Source organism: Cetorhinus maximus, chromosome 17, assembly GCF_964194155.1.
Source record: "Cetorhinus maximus chromosome 17, sCetMax3.hap1.1, whole genome shotgun sequence".
NCBI classification, from domain to species: domain Eukaryota; kingdom Metazoa; phylum Chordata; class Chondrichthyes; order Lamniformes; family Cetorhinidae; genus Cetorhinus; species Cetorhinus maximus.
Window position 1 is genome coordinate 50,230,823 of NC_135895.1, and position 20,677 is coordinate 50,251,499.

At 41.3% G+C, this 20,677-nt stretch overlaps 1 protein-coding gene across 5 annotated transcripts in view; it reads right to left on the bottom strand.

Moving 5' to 3' along the window:
• Positions 1–20,677, bottom strand: part of patj (PATJ crumbs cell polarity complex component) — a 392,616-nt gene that overhangs the window by 356,841 nt on the left and 15,098 nt on the right. For all 5 annotated transcript variants that reach the window (XM_078561172.1, XM_078561175.1, XM_078561174.1 and 2 more), the window contains exons 6-8: positions 20,206–20,404; positions 8,391–8,519; positions 1,629–1,835 (exon numbers count right to left, since the gene is read on the bottom strand). In XM_078561172.1, the coding sequence (XP_078417298.1) occupies positions 1,629–1,835; positions 8,391–8,519; positions 20,206–20,404 (535 nt within the window). The remainder of the gene's footprint in view (positions 1–1,628; positions 1,836–8,390; positions 8,520–20,205; positions 20,405–20,677) is intronic.

Here is a 20,677-nt window from a genome sequence, read left to right on the forward strand (position 1 = left end):
AGCGCTCACGGCACAAAGTTCCATGCAAAAGCTGAATAATAAGAAGTCAGGTCTGCAGGTTGCACATTTCACCATGCAGCTCCTAATGATAAAGTCCACATACTAAATTGCCTGCAAATACATTAATTGCAAATCTTAGTCCAAGAGACTTAAATATATGAAAAGGAAAAAAAAAACACATTAAATGAGAAGAAACAGCATATTATATAACTTCTGTTTATATAACATGTATCAGATCCTCAAAATATCTCAAAGCCCTTCACAAGCAGTGAACAACTTCAGAAGACTTTATAGACAAACATAAAAGACCATTTATACGTAATACACTTCCACAAAACAACTTAACAGCTGATCTATTTTCTAATGTTGTTGAGGAATGAGTGGAGAATGTTTTTAAGGGAGAAGGGTGAAGCAGAAGGAGTTTCAGCATTAAGTGTCCTCCCCATAAGTGGATCCTTTAATGAGCTGAATTCATATTATATTTTCTTTGAGAGGAGTCATTTCTATTTTGCCTATCAAAACGGAACCTATGACCTCCAGTTTGCCCAGCAAACAGCCTGAAAAAGTGACTCTGGATGCCAAGTTTTTATTTAACGCTTGTGAACAGAAATTGGAGAACATTGAGAGGAAAGGCTCAATTTTATATCCACATGCAAAGCAAATACAGAGAAAAATAACCCCTTTACCCGTTAATAAACAAAGGGATCCACAATTCATCAACTCTTTCCCCAGTTAACAGGCCGCGGAATAAAATGCCAACAGTTGCTGCCAGCAGTGTGGATCCACGGCTTCAGGCTCTGTTCAGCACCCAAAGACAGTGTTTTCTGCTCTAAACCCTCACCACAGCATCTGGAAGACTATCTCCAGCCAACTCTTTGAAGCCCATGTTGTCCATGGTACTCCTCTATGTTAGTTCACTAAAAACCAGAGAGAAGTCTAGTTGAAACAGAAGCATTTAGCTCACAACTGGCACTGAACAATATTTCCTGGGGAAACAGATGTTAATTTTGTGGAAACAAAGTGAATGCTCCCTCCTACTCCACTGGTATATAAAGGATATAAGATGCAAAAAGTAGGGAAGTAGAATTAGATTAAGTAATTCATGTAGAGAAAACACATAATGGGGGAACTGGCCTGCCCACGTGCTTAAACGTTTTGTGATTCCCCTATAGGCACACTCAAAATCACCCCAGCAGATCCAGTACTGGACCAAACAGCTGGCAGAGAAAAAGGAAGTCTCGACTAAATAGCCAATGATGGCTGGATGACCTTTTTTGATGGCATGCACTGCAGGTTGACAATAGCAAATATGATATTAACTGAGTTCCCTCAACTTCTTCAGGCCAGTTTACCAATAATAATCCTTCTTTGAATAGAAATCTTAATCTTGAAGTATCAACAGAAATAACTTGAAACAAACTCAAATCCCAATTTAGTGTTACATTTCTTTCATTTGGAGAGGTTTTGATGGAAAGACTTACCTTCTTCCTTAATATATAGGAGCAAGGTGGAAAACATCCCAATTTTTAAACAGGATCAATCCTCACTTTGGTGAAAATATAATTTCCAAGTTCAAGTAGAAAAATTAATATACAGTAATTTCACTACTGTAGTTCAATGGTACTTACAGCATTGGAATGGTCTTGAGAAGGCATCACAGCAGGAATAACTGCAGAAGATTTGAAAGAAAAGTCCTCGCGTGGATCTCTTGCCACTACCATGTGGACCCGACTACCGCAGTTTCTCAACACCTGGGCAATCTGTTCACTTCCCATTCCCTGGACATCAGTGCCTCCGATCTGGAGTATGTGATCACCTGTTCTAAGCCTTCCATCCTAAAAACATGCAATAAAATCTTTAAATTCTGGATATAAAATTTGGAAGTATGATGAATAGAAATTTAAAAGTAAGGGAGTCTGATAAAAGGGATCAGATGTATTTGGATTTCCAAAACACATTCAGTAAACTTCCAAATAGAATGTTACTCAAGAGCTCAAGTTGGGGGTGATGTATTAGCATGGATAGAGGATTGGCCCAACATATAAGAAACAGAGAGTCAGGATAAATGGATCATTTTCAGGTTGGCAAACTGTAGCAAGTGGAGCGCTGCAGGAATCAGTACTGGGGCCTCAACTGTTTACATTCTGTATTAATAACTTGGGTGAAAGGACAACCTGTATTGTAGCCACATTTGTTGATGATATAAAGATAAGTAGGAAAGCAAATTGTGAGGAAGATACAAAGAGTCTACAAAGGAATGTAGATATGTTAAGCAAGTAAGCAAAAATTTAGCAGATGGAACATAATGTGGAAAAATGTGAGGTTGTCCACTTCGGCAAGAAGAATAGAAAAGTAAGATACTATTTAAATGGAGAGAGATTGCAGGATGCTGCAGTAGAGGGGGATTTGGGTGTCCTTGTACATAAATCACAAAAAGTTAACATGGAGGCACCTCAAGTAATTAGGAAGGCAAATGGCCTTTATTGGACAGGGGATGGATTATAAAAGTATGGAAGTCCTGCCCCAGTTGTACAGAGCATTGGTGAGACCGGAACTGCAATACTGTGTACAATTTGGATCTCCTACTTAAGGAGGCATATACTTGTATTGGAAGCAGTTCAGAGGTGGTTCACTAGGCTGCTCCCTGAGATGAAGGTGTCGTCTTATGAGGAAATATTGAGCAGGTTGGGCATATATTCATTGGAGTTTAGAAGAATGGGAGGTGACCTTATTGACACACACAAGATTTTGAGAGAGCTTGAAAAGTTTTCATTTTTTCATTATCAAAGAAATTAATAAAATGTTTCTGAGAAGCTATCAATACAATTATTAATTCCAAGTTATTTATTTACTGTCTTCTCTTGGTGGCAGCAGTTCATGCTAGAATTCAGTTCAACAGGTGAAAGCAGACCACAAATACTTCACTTAACTGACTGTTCATTACGCATGAGCCTGAAAAGCGAATGTCAAAGTACTATTCAACTAGTGAGTACTCAATGCTGACCTTATCTGGCATCTTCAGAATCACACCTCCAGAAGTAGTACAGGCTTCCAATTACCACAACAATCAGAACACTAGCTAAATTTTCTCTTCCATAACCTAGAGCTGCTGAAGACAATGGGCAGGATTTTGCTCTTAGCAACACAAAATGGTGCCAGTCATTTGTTAGAATAATTCTCAGACTTTCTATGCGGTTTTGAACTGGAACAGACTGTAAATTAGAGAGCCAAAAAGTGCAGCACTCTTAAGAGCATCTGGGATCTGTGAGAACAGGACAGGCAACTTTGTACGTCCTTAAGGAATCAGATTGAAGAATCTTTAATGAGCAGCGCAGGGTCCGAGTCAAGACGTGTCAGTTAGAATATACAACTCAATACTAAATCAAGTACAGAAGCAAAATAAAGAGGGTGAAATAAAGATTGGCTTAAGAGAGATAAGGCAGAGAGAAAGTGTTACAACGTTTTTTTAAAAATCTCCAACAATAATTAAAGTCCAAGAAACAAGACTCCACAGTTGTAAAAGTTAATTTTCAGTACTAGAGCAATTGTTTGACAGTAATTAAACCTTATCATGCCATTAAAAGTACACTTAGACTGAAAAAGACAAGCTCTATCTTTTTCTGGCAGGTTTAGTTTGTATCTATAAGGCAAGTACAGCAACTTCAAGCCATGTAACATAACTGAATAGGGAACTACACAGTGACATGCCAGTTTCAGGAAGTATTTGAAGGAAAACCACAGCTTTTCATGTTTAAAGACACATGCACTCAGCAGAAGTTGCTGTCTGAATTCCATCTAAATAGTGGTGAGCACTGTTAACCTTGTCGTTACATCTACATCAAAATTCGGCCCATTGTTATGGCTCTCCAGCTGACACTGACTAATTCAGAGTAAAGGCTGAAACTTAGGACTCTCTCAGTCAATGTAGCTATTATCATATTCTAAAATACAATGTGTTTCCCAAATTAACTTTAGCAAATAAATTTTTTTAAATAATTAAATATATACATCAAAACAGAGTCAAGCTATTTGAATGATTTTACTGGTACATAATTTCCCCAAGACGCCAGTACAATGAAATGTGCTGCTTGTTGGCCCTAATTTTAAAAAAACATGAAAACTACTTCTTCAGAAATAGTGAAATTACATTCACAAAATGTTCCATTACTTTATAATATAAAAGAACAAAAGAGTTGGTGTTAATAGAACTCAAAAATCCAGATGGAAAGAACACAGATACAAAAGAGTACCAAAGTTCATGTTTTTCCACATATCAATTTAATGTCAATATCTTGTGGAAGCACTCAGGAGAGGCTAGGCACTTCTCCAGAAAAACAGAGGGAGAAAAAAAAAATCAGTCACAAACACAGCTTCTGATAGCTAAGTATAAAACAGCATTGACAACAGCATTCAAAACCTTCTGTCTCAGTTTTCTGCGCACAAAAATTCATGATACAAGTTGACTGAAGGAGAAGAATGGGGAAATAAGTTAACGCTAATAAAAATTACATATCCAAAAGACCTGTTTAATTATGTCAATTGTTACAATTATAGGTCTGTAAGATTATGTTCTAGGACTGTGACACAAATATCCCCATCCTCAGTGATGGAGGAACCCAGCACAACAGTGCCAAAGATAAGGCTGAAGCATTTGCAACAATCTTCAGCCAGAACTGTCGATTGGATGATCCATCGCGACTTCCTCCGGAGGTCCCCAGCATTACAGATACCAGTCTTCAGACAATTCAATTCATTCCAGGTGATATTGCAAAAGCTGTGGGCCCTGACAATATTCCAGCAATAGTACTGAAGGCTTGTGTTCCAGAACTTGCCGTGCCCCTAGCCAAACTGTTCCAGTACAGCAACAACACTGGCATCTACCTGGCTATGTGGGAAATTGCCCAGGTATGTCCTGTACACAAAAAGCAGCACAAATCCAACCCGGCCAATTACCACCCCATCAGTATACTCTCAATCATCAGTAAAGTAACGAAAGGGTCATCAACAATGCTATTAATCTGCACTTGCTGAGCAATAATCTGCTCACTGACGCCCAGTTTGGGTCCCGCCAGGGCCACTCAGCTCCTGACCTCATTACAGCCTTGGTTCAAGCATGGACAAAAGAGCTGAACTCCCGAGGTGAGGTGAGAGTGACTGCCCTTGACATCAAGGCTGCATTTGACCAAGTTTGGCATCAAGGAGCCTGAGCAAAACTGGACTTATTGGGAATCAGGGGGAAAGCTCTCCACTGGTTGGAGTCATACCTAGCACAAAGGAAGATGGTTGTGGTTGTTGGAGGTCAGTCATCTCAGCTCCAGGACATCACTGCAGGAGTTCCTCAGGGTAGTCTCCTCAGCCCAATCATCTTCAGCTGCTTCATCAATGACCTTCCTTCCATCATAAGGTCAGAAGTAGGGATGTTCACTGACGATTGCACAATGTTCAACACCATTCGTGACTCCTCAGATACTGAAGCAGTCCATGTCCAAATGCAGCTAGACCTGGACAACATCTAGGCTTGGGATGACAAGTGGCAAGTAACATTCGCGCCACACAAGTGTCAGGCAATGGCCATCTCCATCAAGAGAGAATCCAACCATCGCTCCTTGATGTTCAATGGCATTACCATCTTTAAATTCCCCCACTATCAACATCCTGGGGGTTGCCATTGACCAGAAACTGAACTGGACTAGCCATATAAATACTGTGGCTACAAGAGCAGGTCAGAGGCTAAGAATCGTGCGACGAGTAATTCACCTCCTGACTCCCCAAAGCCTGTCCACCATCTACAAGGCACAAGTCAGGAGTGTGTTGGAATATTCCCCACTTGCCTAGATGAGTGCAGCTCCCACAACACTCAAGAAGCTTGACACCATCCAGGACAAAGCAGTCCACTTGATTGGCAGCACGTCCATAAACATTCACTCCCTCCATCACCAATGCACAGCAGCAGCAGTTTGTACCATCTACAAGATGCACTGCAGGAATTCACCAAGGCTCCTTCGACAGCACCTTCCAAACCCACAACCATTACCATAGGGAAGGACAAGGGCAGCAGATAGATGGGAACACCACCATCTGGAAGTTCCCCTCCAAGTCATTCACCATCCTGACTTGGAAATATATTGCCGTTCCTTCACTGTCACTGGGTCAACGTCCTGGAACTCCCTTCCTAACAGCACTGTGGGTGTGCCTAGGCCACATGGACTGCAGCGGTTCAAGAAGGCAGCTTACCACCACCTTCTCAAGGGCAACTAGGGGTGGGCAATAAATGCTGGCCCAGCCAGCAAAGCCCACATCCCATAAATGAATTTTTTAAAAAACTTTAAATTTAGGGTAAAAGTGACCAGGGGTCATGTGACCTGTTCTGAAGTCCACCTGACAAGTCTGGGTGGTTTGATTGCTAAGCGTTAAAAGAGACACAGATGGTTTTACTGGGAAGAAGGTGTAAGATGCTTACACTTGGATACAATGGCAGCAACCTGTGTACATACAGTGGTTGAGCTTTGAGTTTCCAACATCCCAGAAAAGTGTTGAGAATGTCGGGTAGTGAACAGTTGAGCTTGAAGCCGTTGTGGTGGAATCTATGGTCGCAAAGCTTGTATTTTTTGAGAGGGATCCTAACTGAGAAGGGAAACTGAAAATGAAACTAAGAAAGGAAACTGACCTTCCCAGTTTCTAAGGAAACTAAAGCTGCAGTTGGAAACCAAAACTTCTAGGAAGACTGAAACTGGGTGAAGCGTATGAAAGGAAACAAAGCCCTCCAAGCTCAAAAGCTGATGAGCCCAGTGGGTGCAGTACAGGCAAGCTCGATCCAGAAGCTGAGAACACACAAATATACAGTTGCTGCAGCTGTTTCTGTTACTTGAAGGTAACATTGGTGGATCGACATCATCCAGACTGAGTTGAGGAGGTTCTGCAGATATTTGCCATTTTTGTGGAAAACCATACCTTTGGAACTTGGGTTTGTTATGCACTACTGTCAGCTGCGGATCAGGCTACATTCTAGAAGAAGAGGAGCTGAAATTCTTTGTAAGGAAAACAGGGTTTTAAAGAACTTTGTGACCAAGTTTGATGACCTATGTACTGAGTAGACTGCTGAGCCAATTCGTAAGGGATGTCTTAGTTGTATCTGCCATTGAATGCATAATTTATAGTTTATAATCGACCGTAATTTGCGTATTAATTCATGTTTAACTTACATTGATTCTAGGTTTTAGAATATAGGGGGTTAGTAAGATAGTATTTAGGTTTTGCTTTGTTTTACTCTTGGAAACTAAAAATCCTTTTGTTCAAACCATAGAATCTGGCGACTTAATTCTTTTAGTAAATAACTGGGATTTCAGATTTCTTCAACTTTTACAAAAAAGTTACTGGTCTCTACTGAGATCGTAACACCGTCCAAGTTCCAAGACGGAAGAGAGTTGGGCTTTCAAGGATAGCTAAACAGCATTTACACCTGGGTAAAGGCTCATGTGGATTCATGTTGCCATTAAAATGGGCTTTGAGTGGGAAAAGGTTTCGAAGATATCCAATAAACTCATGGACACAGTTCGTCTGCCAAGAGAGAGAGAGCAGCTAGAGTCCGAAAGTTTCTATGGTTCACCGCACCAGAATGTGGACGGGAGCTCATGCTCGCATTGAAAATTCCAAATTCGCGAGGAGTTAAAAACAAGCTGGAAGATTTGCCTCACTTGCACTAGAGGGAGCTTCTCCAGTAATATTCTCACAGTGAAGGACAGTTCTGTGGTTTTAAGTTACTAGGCTGAGAAAAGAAAAGAACAGAAGTAAACTCTCAGGAGCTAAGAATTATTGTGGACTGATTTTGGGAGAATTAAATGCCTACTTATAGGACAGCGTAACTTATATCTGTGAAATGTGTTCTCTCGGCTGTGCTAAAAATAAGAAGGGGCGGGATTCCATTTGTTCTGTATTTTAAAGTATAAATTGCCTACAAAGATAGTGAATAGCGCTTTTTGTCTTTAGTTACAGCAAATGTCTTAAAATCTGAAATTTTGTCATGTGATTCTTTTAGCTATTAACTGGAAGTTTGAATTTCTTTTTAAAAGTTATTGGTCCATATGGAGATTGTAACACAATATAGAAACAACAGATTTATCATAACTGGAAGTAATTCCAGTAAACTATCTTTTATGAATTTCTGTTCTACTGGTAATCCAATACAGGACAATTAACATAATCATAAACAAAAAAAAGTCATGTTTCTCACCAGTTCTTCTCATTACAAGTATTTTTCAAATGGAATTGGTTATATAGGAATCCAAAGACTGGTAGCAGGAAATCTTTTATGGTCTTGCATTCAGTAAAAATCTAAGAAACAGGGTTAAGAAATTCTACCTTTTGTGGTAATGCAAAAGTGAAAAGGTTACCCGATCAGCTAATCCTCCTGGTACGACTGTTTTCACAATTACTCCAGTTGGCTTTCCTCCTACAATTCCAAATCCTAAACCTGATCCATCACTGACCAATTCAATTTCTTCTACATGCCCCCACTGAATCTGAAATAGATGGAAAACAAGAAAATTTATTATATAGCAAAATCTGTCAGACTTTTATTGGTTGAAATTAATCCTTTCACAGGTGACTGAAATTCAGCAAGAGCTCAAGAGCATTTATTTTATATAGAAATGAGTTTATAGAGACAGGTGCTTTTTCTACTGGAATACATTAATTCTTAGAGTACATAAACATCTTAATTACAGTTTCTACTCATGTTAAAAGCAATGCCCACATCATTAACACGCTCAACAATAAACAGTAAAATATTCCTAGAGTACTATACAAGGCTCTGTACAAAGATTTGCATGTTGTTTATTTGAATAATTTAGCTTTGATAGTTAAATATATCATTAAGGGAAGGAAATGCTGATGACATTGCTGGTTAATCAGGTGATTAAGTTCAAGGATGCTGCCATTTGTTACTGTCTACCACAGCATACTGACCAAGAGGAAACAGTAAGCTGTCAATTGTACAAATTGCATCATTTGAGTAACAGTCGGAAGTACGTTCTAAGGCAGTGATGCATCACAGGCTAGGTTTCCTCTGAGGTGTCAGAGGATAAATGCACTGCCCAGTGTAAAACTGAGCCATACAAATCCAGACATTCCCATCAGAAAGTCTTAAACCACGTACAAACATAAATCCTGCCTTCAGCTAGACGGGTACAAAGTTTGCTTTCGTTTCTAGTTTGGCACCCCACAAACTGATGCAGCGGATCACTGATACTGCAAAGAACAGAAGTATCTTTTAAAAAGCTGTTGCTGGTAGAGCCCCTATTGCTGTTATTCTGATGAATTGAATGAGCTCCTTGTTAATTAATGTAGACAAAAGGAGGTATATAACCCAAAACCTGGAGAAAAACAGAGTTTAATTAACTTCTCATATCCATTCAAGAATAACTTCTTTATACCTAGTCATCAACGTGCATAACACAGCATAAGCTCATATGATGCATTCTGTGTCAGTACAAGCACTCAATAGTTGAATTGATTATTGGCTAAATATGATGTGCAGTAATGCAACTTGCTGATGGAGAAAATAAACCAACAACAATTTGCATTTATATAGTGCCTTTAGCATAGTAAAACATCCCAGGTGCTTCACCAGAGGCAAAAAATGTTGAGACACTTAAGGAGATATTGGCTCGGATCTTCCGGGCAGTGATAATGATCGTTGGATTGCCGCTGCGCTCATAAATGCCCCTGGTTCAATGCTGCTGCGCATTTCTTCCAGGGTCTTCCGAGCCCAGCTTTTTTTTTGGAAAAATATTCTTTATTCATAAAATATCTGAAAGAATATTACAAAATATTTCTAAATGGCCATCACAAAAAATGCAATCATATTCAGCTTTTACATGTGGATCACGAGGTGCTTCAATACAATCAATGAATATTACAGTCATTACAGACAGTGCAATGGGATTGGAGTTATTGACATACATCATGTTGCACTTTGAGGTGCTTCAATACAATTACAATAAATTTAGTATTCATTACATACACTTATTGTGAGTTGTACAGCCCAAGGGGTCTATACGATTCCCAGTCCCTCGGTGCCCTTTGGCAGAAAGGTCTTCGACAGCAACCTTTCCCCATTGCGCCAACTGCCCCAAGCTTTAGTGCGTCCCTCGGCACGTAGTCCTGGACCTTGGAATGTGCCAGTCTGCGACACTCAGTCGGGGACAACTCTGCACTGGAAGACCAGCTTTTTTTTTGGAAAAATATACATTATTCATAAAACATCTGAGTGAACATTTCTAAATGGCCATCACAAAAAGTGCAATCAGATTCAACTTTTACACATGGATCACAAGGTGCTTCAATACAATCAATGAATATTACAATCATTTCAATATGGTCATTACAGATAGTCAGACAGTGCAATGGTATTGGAGTTATCAACATACATTATGTTGCACTCTGAGGTGCTTCAATACAATTGTAATACATTTAGTATTCACTATACATACATTCATACATCCCGAGGGGTCTATACAATTCCCAGCCCCTCCATGCAATATGGCAGAAAGGTCTTAGACAGCGACCTTTCCCCATTGCGCCTTTGCAGTGGCTGCCCGAAGCTTTAGTGCATCCCTCAGCACATAGTCCTGGACCTTGGAATGTGCCAGTCTGCAACACTTGGTCGGGGACAACTCTTTGCACTGGAAGACCAACAAGTTTCGGGCAGACCAAAGAGCGTCTTTCACCGAGTTGATGATCCTCCAGCTGCAGTTGATGTTTGTCTCGGTGTGTGTCCCTGGGAACAGCCCATAGAGCACAGAGTCCTGCGTCACAACACTGCTCGGGATGAACCTCGACAAAAGCCACTGCCTCTCTCTCCAGACCTTCTTTGCAAAGGCACATTCCACAAGGAGGTGAACAACAGTCTTTTCCCCAACACAGCCACCTCGAGGGCAACATGCAGAGGGGGTGAGACTCCTGGCATGTAAGAAGGATCTGATGGGGTGGCCTTTCTTACCACCAGCCAAACTACATCTTGGTGCTTGTTGGAAAGTTCTGGTGATGAGGTATTCTGCCAAATGACTTTGACAGTCTGCTCGGGGAACCATCCGACAGGATCCGCCGTCTCCTTTTCCCGCAGGGCCTCTAAGACGTTACATGCCGACCTCTGCCTGATGGACTTGTGGTCAAAGGTGTTTCTCTGCATAAATTTTTCCAAGAGGGACAGGTGCTCTGCCTACTTGGCGCGTTCCATGGCAGCGTGGCCAGACCCATCCTTCGCAACACCGGGGACAGGTAGAACTTCAGCACGTAGTGATACTTGGTGTTTGCATACCGAGGGTCTACGCACAGCTTGATACAGCCACGCACAAAGGTGGCCATCAGGGTGAGGGCGATGTTGGGCAGGTTTTTTCCCCCTTTATCTAGAGGCTAGGACATCGTGTCCCTGTGGACACAATCCATTTTCGACCTCCAAATATAGCGAAAGATGGCTTGGGTGATCGCCATCACGCAGGAGTGAAGAATGGGCCAGACCTGCGCTACGTACAGCAACAGCAAGAGTGCCTCACACCTGATGACCAGGATTTTACCCGCAATGGAGAGGGAGTGTCGCTCCCATATGCCCAGTTTCCTTTCCACCATAGCCACTCACTCCCTCCAGTTTCTAACCCATGCCCCGGTCCCTCCGAACCATATCCACAGCACCTTCAGGCCGTCTGACCTGACGGTGAATGGGACAAAGGATCGGTCAGCCCAGTTCCCAAAGAACATGGCCTTGCTCTTCCCACAATTTACCTTGGCTCCCAAGGCCAGTTTGAAATGCTTGCAGATGTTGATCAGTCTGCGCACCAACAGCGGATCCGAGCAGAAGACAGCGACATCGTCCATGTACAGGGAGGCTTTGACCTGAGTGCCTCCACTGCCTGGGATCGTCACTCTTCCTATGCCTGGATCTTTCCTGATGGACTCAGCAAAGGATTCTATGCAACACACAAAGAGGACAGGGGAGAGAGGGCAGCCCTCCCTGACTCCAGATTTAATTAGAAAGCTTTCTGATTCCCACCCATTGATTGAAACTGCGCTACTGATGTTAGTGTAGAGCAGTTGGATCCAGTTGCAGGTTCCCTCCCCAAACCCCATTTTGGAGAGCACATCCACCATGTAGGTAGGTGATATTCTGTCAAATGCCTTCTCCTGATCCAGGCTGATGAGGCAGGTGTCCACACCTCTGTCCTGCATATAGGCAATCGTATCCCTGAGTAGCGCAAGGCTGTCAGAGATCTTCCTGCCGGGCACAGCGTAGCTCTGGTCAGGGTGGATCACCAACTCCAAGGCAGACTTGACCCGATTGGCAATGACCTTATAGTCCACATTCAACAATGAAATGGGTTGCCAATTTCTAATTTCCTCCCTTTCCCCCTTCCGCTTGTAGATGAGGGTGATGATGCCTTTCCTCATGGATTCTGACATGCTGCCGGCCAGAAGCATACTCTTCTAGCAGGTCTGGGCTGATCCAGTCCCACAGAGCCAAATACAACTCAACCGGTAAGCCATCACTTCCAGGCGTCTTACTCTTCTCGAAGGACTCAAGGGCCTTAGTCAGTTCGTCAGGAATTAGCGGTTTGTCCAGACTCTCCCGTGTACTGTTGTCTAAGACCTCTGTGATAGAGGACAGGAAGGACTGGGAGGCCGTGCTGTCTGTGGGCTTCACGTCATATAATCTGGCATAAAAGGATTTGCTGATCCTCAAAATGTCAGACTGCAATGACTTTAAGGAGCCGTCTTCTTCCTTCAGGCTGCTGAACACAGGGCTCTCTCTGTGTACCTTTTGGAAGAAGAAATGTGGGCACGTCTCATCCTGCTCCACGGGAGCAGACTCTGGACCGGAAGATGAACTTGGAGGCCTCCAAGGCAAAGAGCGAGGCTTGCTGGCTCTTCACCTCTTGGAGTTCCTCCTTGACATCGACCCCCATCGACTGCAGCCAAAGAACATTGCCTCAGGAACATGTAGCACAGCATCCCTCAGGTAACTCTGTCAAAGCAGAGTAGAGTAGGGGAAAGACAGGACATGTCTCCTTTTTACTGTTCTAGCTGCCATATGGTAAGTTTAATGACCCTGGCCTGTGTAAAGGACATGGGTTCTCAAGTTATGGAGATTCCAAAGTAACATTAAATAGTCACAAACAAAGAACTTTAGTATCGAGGGTCATTTTTAAACTAAAATATACAAATACATTTTCTACTTGTTTCAAGGATTTTGCATTACAATGTAAAGCACTGTCCTTGCCTCTCCCACATCTCAGCACTTGCCAATGAACGTATATTTCAGTTAAAAATGACACTGAATCAGCATAGAAAAAATAACATGCAGGAGGTGGCATTTTCAATTAAAACATATCAAGTGCTTTGCGCACATACTGCTATTTAAATTTTGCACTTTACCAAAGCTCTAAAAGGTGTTTGTCACACACTGTTCCTGACGTGATGGAGCTTGTAACGTGAAATCCCCCCCAACCCTTGCCATGTGAGACTGACTATAGCGCAGTAATACATACACTGTATCACATTCATTTTGGGAGTGTGTTTGCTGCCATAAGTATCAGCTTTTTAACATTGGATTGTTGTGAGAAAAGCAGCAGCAACCTGTTAAACATAGCCTACAGTTATATTGGGTGGTGGCAATGTATTCTGTAAATCACATTGCTTTAGGTGCTATTCTGATACTGCGCTACTACTTTGCTAAAAGCATCCAGTTTCCAATTGAGAGTCAATCCCTATTTGTCTTGGCTCGAAGCGTACCATTCATGTATGTTGATTGTTTTTGTCTTGTTAATGGTGATCCTTTTGTTGTTTTTGTGCCTCTGCAGGACTGTAGAGAAATTCACCTTGACCTGGACATCAAATTAATGCAGGGAGGCCATCCTAAAGTAGTCTTACATTCAATATGAAATTAAAAAGGTGGGACCCACCTACCAAAACCTATCAGAAAACTAATTTGGCACAAACACATTCCTGAATTAAAATGGCCACATTACATAATTGGTGATTTCATAAAATGATCCTTTTAATGCGTGACTGTACAATATTTTTATTCACCACACAAAAATGTTGCTTGAATACAGTCAGGTGGAGGGGTGGTCAGGGGATGGTTGGGTGGTCAAGAGGTAGTCAGGTTCGGTTGGGGTGGGGGTAGTCAGGTGGGTAGTCAGGTCTGGTCAGGGGGTTGTCGGGTGGTCAGGAGTGGTATTCAGGTTGGGGGGTAGTCATGTCAGGATGGTGGTTGGGTCACATCAGGTTGGGGGCTCATGGGGTTGTTTGGTCGGGGGTAGTCAGTTGTGTAGTTACCCATATCTTAATCTAGGTTCTAATCTAACATTTCCTGGGTAACTACCCAGGTAAGTATATCGGAACTGTCCGAAGTCTCTGTGTTCAGAGTCAAAGACATTCGCGGAAAGTCCCAGGTAACAAAGGAATTTCCCATCGGAAGTTGAAACTTCCTGGGCAGTTCCCACGGAGGTCCACACTTCAGGGCTTGTACAGGGTCCCGAAGTGCATCTTCAGTTATACTTCCGGTCTCTGATAATCTCGAGATGGGAAGATTTGGCCCATTGAGACAGATGACCAAAAGCTTGGAGATTGATGTAGGTTTTAAGGAACAGCTTAAAGGAAGTGAGAGTGGTAGGCAGGTGGAAGCTTGTGGTATCTCCTGCTCCCTAACCTCTTGCTGTCAACGCTCCTACTTGCGACCTCTCCCGTTCCCTAACCCGCCTTCCTGAACCCTCATCTTTCCCTCAGGAGAAAAGAACAGCGAGCGGGAGAGTCAGGGAACAGGAGGTTTAGCAAGCGCAAGGATCAGTGAGAGGGTGGGTTAGGAAGCAGGAGAGATCGCAAGTTGGAAGTCCGGCAGTGAGAGAAAGGATCAGGGAGTGAGAGAGGTCACTGCAAAATGGCACTGATCAGGTCATTTGGCCCTATGTCAGGCCAGTGTGAAATGACTTTAAAATGAAAATCACAACACTAAATGAAAATATAGGCCCCATTACCTGAATGACATTAAAGTGAAGCAACATAAAATGGGGCAATGTTAAACTGGGACTTACTGTACCAGACCAATTAAAATCGAGATGCGCAAGAGTCCAGAATTCAAAGAGCACAGAAATCTTGAAGGCTTGGAGCACTGCAGCAGACCACAGAGACAGAGAGTGGAAAAGCCTTGTAGGATTTGAAAATAAAGGCAAGAATTTTAAAATTGAGACATTACTTAACCAGGACACAGTGTAGGTCAGTGAGCGCAGGGATGATGGGTGACCAAGACTTGCTTCTTATGACCAAGATCGTAACAAGATCAATTTATGATATGGACATTCGAGTTTTGGATAAGCTCAAGTTTCTGTGATTGGAAGATGGGAGGCCAGCCATCAAGTCAAGTCCAGAGATAAAAATCAGAGATGTATGAGGGTTTCAGCAGCAGATGAATTAGGCAGACATGGAGTCGGGTGATGTTACACAGGTGGAAGTAAGCAGTCTTGACGATGAAGAAAACTTGCGGTCGGAAGCTCATCTTAGTGTCGAATATGACACCAAGGTTGCAAATCATCTGACAGACAGGTGCCAGGGAGAGCGATAGAATCAGTGGCTGGAGGGTGAAGATGAGGTGAAGATGATGGCTGTCTTCCCAATATTTAGCTGAAGGAAACTTCTGCTCATCCAGTGAGCCACATCGAGAAAGATCTCCTGGATTCTCTATTCAAGCTCTGGTTAAATAACTCGGTTGTGGACGAAAGGAACAGTGAAAACAATACCCAGCCAGGTTGCTGCCTCTGATACCTTGTTGAAGTAAATATGAACATACAAATTTGGGCAACTGATCAAATAATTTGACAATACCATCTAGGCTCAGGCATAAAGAATAAGGAAATGGAGGCACAGCCCGCTTGTACTGCCATTGTTCATTTTTAACCCTGTTCAGGAAATGTGGAAGGGTGTAGATAACTCCATAAAAACATTGAGTTTTGATTTACAGTCAGCTTCAATTCTATCACAAAAACCTAATAACTTGTTTTAGAATGCTAGCCACAAAATCAACTTTCCAAGCTTCATGGTCAGCTCAACTACACTAATGTCCTTTAGGGAAGGAAATCTGCCATCCTTATCTGGTGAGGCCAACATGTGACTCCAGACCCACAACAATGTGGTTGACTCTTAACTGCCCTCTGAAATGCCTTAGCAAGCCGCATAGTTCAAGGGAAACAATGCTTGCCTGGCCAGCGACACCCATGTCCCATGAAAGAATAAGTTTAAAAAAAGGTGTAGGTTCAATGACCTGAAACTAAGTCTCTGCATATTTGGATTTACTTAGAGATCAAAACTGAAATAACGTCAGAAGCCCTTTGACTTTCTGTCCATCTCTCCTCTTGATCAATTTTCCCCTGCTTACTTATTTGCTGAACTTTCCAGGCCCCCTCCCAGTAATCTGAGTTTTGAAGACCTCATGCTCCCCTCCACCCACCAAGAGGATTTCCTAGATAGAGATACATTGCATGTAACAGACTCCTCTGTATTCAACCCTCAGTGTACATTCCCCTGAGCATTTTCTCTCCCTTTGGCCCTTCTCCCCACTACCACTTCATACCCCCCTCCTTCTCTGCCTTCACTATACCTCCCTTCATCCCTTGCCATTCCCCTCTTACCTTGGCCCAATTTCCACCAGCCACTTATCCTGCCAATTATGAACTTGGCCTTAGTTTTAAATTCCCCATATGCAGCACCACAGTACATGAACTAGCATTTGAAAATGTTCACGCTATTGTTTGGGAATATAAAATTAGTACAGAGATGCAGAAACCAGAAAGAAATTTCCAAATCCATCATCATGTTTAGAAGCCAGCAGCATCTCCATTTTTATCTGGAAATGCCAACCCACTTCACCAGCCATCAAAAAGTTATTTTTCTAAGCTTTGTAAGCTGGCCTAGATTTTAGATTTTATTTTAATAGGATTTAGGTTGCCTACTTAACTTGACCATTTTAGAGGCTTTTGCAAACACATATATTCTGCATTAGGCTAACAAAGTCAAGCCATCATTTTGTACTGACACTTTATGTAAAAGAAGCCATTTTGTAATTTGAATACCTGCTGCCAAATTATGCAACATTTTGGTACACTAACCACTAGTATTCTAACTAGCAACTGACTAACAACAGGTGATTATTAGAAGAAGTACTTCAATTACTCTGTAATCGATTAAGGAATTAATCAGGTAGTTAATAAGGGTTGAATTCTATTTATTCATGTGTTTCTACTAACATTCCTATCTGTATGTTAAACATGCTGTGAGTGTGTCATGTGGGAAGCAACTGCATTATTCTGGCAAGGCCCTATTGGAACACATTGTCCTTGACTAGTCTGGCACTTGGCCTAATGAATAAGGAGTCTGTCCAGTATTGAGATAAGGAAAACACATTGAAGTACTCCATTGTATTCATGTTTAAGACAAAGTGTGCAGATGGGCAGATCTATTGAAATTAACCCTTACAACATTATTGATCAATTGGCTGTTAACAACGACTTTGAATCATGGTTGGGTGAAGCCAGAGTTAGGTATAAAAGACAGTTTCAGGAACAATCTGGTTCATGTATTGTGTTTTCTCGGGGTCAGAGGTGGAATTCCTGTTGGCATGAGAACAGGTAATGCAGCACTGGGCATAGGGACAAAGGCAGAATTCCTGTGTTAGGAAATAAAAATAGTTTAAGTAAGTTATATTGGTATTTGTGGATGTTAGGAATGAGTTTTAGTTTTAATGTTTAAGTTTGATTAGTATTTCTGTATGTGTGTGTTAAGAAATGTCAAATTAAGTTTTAGTTTCATTTTAAAAGGTGCTTGCATTTCTAATGAGGATTTTACGACTTGCAGCTAGAGTAAACAAAGAGTAGAAGAATTGGGCTGTTGCTTAGTAACAGGGGTCCAAAGAGGCAGATCCCTCCCACAGACACACACACAAAAGCTAGAAACAGCAGTTTGATTTGGAAGCTGTGGGAATTCAGTTGTTTTGAAGACAGCTGTCAAGCAGAGGAAACCTAGGAGGGGTAGACAGCCAGTCCCAAACTAAAGTTAGTTGAAAGTAGCTGCCAGGAGCAAAAGGGACAGATAGCAAGTCCCAACCTAAAGAAAAGGCCCAAAATCCAGGGGAGTGGAACAGGAGAAAGACCCAAGCAGACCTCTAGTCAAAGGGAGGACAGGATCCTGGGAAAAGGTCCTGTTAAGTGAAGTTGAGTGAGGGGTAGAGAAAGGTTTTAAGTTTAAAGCTTCAAGCTTAAGGAGGTAAAGGCTTGAGAAGTCAGAAGGTCCAAAGAGATAGCTGAAAGTCTGTAACCTTTGCTATGGGCATGTGAAACAGTGGTGTAATGTTGATGCCTGAGTTGGTGAGAGAGAGTGCGTGGAAGGCAGCTTGAATGCATATGGTGACCCAGGGAAGAGGAACATCAGAAGGAGAGTTTGAAACCCTGGAGATGGATCCATGTGGAAGGCATCTGAGAGAAAGTGTCAGTTTGGGAGAAGATTCCAAAGCAAGTTCTTGGAGAGTGAAGATTGGAAACCTTCATGTTGAAGACGGAGCTCAGTGAGACTAGTTGGCTCACGGTGTGACAAGCGTCTGGGAGAAGTGGAGGGAAGCTGAGAGATCCATAGCATCCGTGTGGATGGCACCTGTCACTTGGTTTTAGACTATAGTGTCTCTGACCACAGGTCGCCATAGGTTTACATTGACTGTGTATTTACTGTGAACATTAAAGTATAAGATAGCTTTTGTAACAAATGTTATCCTTACAAATCTGTATATATCCTGTAAAGGTATAGGTGAAGGATTATTGTAATACAGTTCATTCTTTTTTTGTTGAATAAATGTTTTATTTGTTAAAAGTTCATCAACTGACTCCTGTGACTCTGTTCAATAGTTATTCTCCATGTAACTAAACAAACAAATTAAAAGTTAGGATCTATCAAGCTGGGTTCCATCCTGGGATCAGGCTTGTCCAGGGGTAACCGACACCTGTCAGTGAGAAGTGTTCCGCTTCTTCTGGACTGGCTATCTACCTGAATTCGTGAAGCCTGTAGTGTCTAATTGATAAGCATAAGTTCTTTTGTTTTTTTGCTACTTTAGTTAATTGATAAGTGTATTGTTGTTATCCTTTATTCAATAAACTTTGGTATTATTTGTTGATTCAGTGTTTAAGCCTTTGTCTGATTATTTATATCTCTGTCAAACTAAAACAGTTTAAAGCATTAATTTGGGATCCAGTAATTAGGCTGCATGCACCCAAATTAAATCAGTCCAAATTTATCAAAACACCCTTTTTAAAAAAAAATGTACCGTTTATAGACCAACAGTGATTTCAATACTATCAATCTTATTCCATTGTCCTTATGCCATTTACTGGTTTAACATCCACCAATATCTCAATCACTGCCTTGTAATTATTCAAATCAGTTAAACTCTATTATTGGCAAGAGCTGAACATTCAATTTATCATATATACAAATTTATGTAGGTATATTCAATTCTATGAACATATGCTAGTTACATCAGAATAAGAATATCACCTGTTTTAAAAAAAAAACTATGATGTCCTCAGCATCATAGGCTGCGGGTTACAATAAAAATCAGCTCATTAAGCATTGTAGTCTAATAATTGGTAAATGTCAGATTGATCTCCCAGAGATTGTGCTCATGTCTCTTTGACAATCAGAATTGTCTTTATAATTTTACATGTAGTTATTTAGCTCAGAATATGAAGTAAACTGAAAATATATTGTTATATTAAGCATTACACTTCAGAAAAATTGAAGTGGATTGGCCAAAGACCCAATTGGAATTTTGTTTTGAGTACAATTTTATTTTGCGACCTCTGTGGTGATAGATGTTAAAACATTGCTTTGATCACGGTACATACACCGGTAATAAAATCCAAAACTGTACATTGTGGTAAAATTTGGATACACCAATCTACAGAAGGCAGCTTAGAAGATATATTTCACTGAAACTTACATGTTAAAAATAACTATCCGTAGGCAATGAATGTTAAGACACATAATATAGGTAACAGCATCAGCACATTAAGAAAAGATAGGCCTTGACATCCAACAGCACTTAAAACTCAAATACTTAGAACTCTAGATTTATTAAATGATTAAGTCCTTATCTTAAAAACTCAAAACAGAACTTACTGATTGTGAAGCAAAGGATAAGTCTGGCATTTCTATTGGACTGGCAGACCTTCTTTGAAGAGATCCTCTGGCAACCATCAAATGCACAGATCCTTTGGTCTGCTGAAGCAGTGCAATGGCTTCTTGGTGGGAAATGTTCTCATCCAATGGTGTTTGATTCAAGGCCAATATCTGGTCATGTTCTTGTAACCTGCCATCCCTTTTCACAAAGCCCCAAAAAATTTAATTAGCATTCTGAGCAGAAAGTATAACCATTTTTGGTTATTCAATAAACTGCACTTCAATCTTTTTATGAATGATGCTATTTAATAATGATCATTCATAATTTAAAATTTCAACTCCATGAGGCTGCCTAGTAGTGTTGAACCAAAAAGTGCAAATCTGAATCCCAGCCTTAACTGACATTCAAAGTTACTTGTAGTATGAATAAAATTAATAATTGTAAAAGCAATTAGTTAATGCCGGGAGTAAA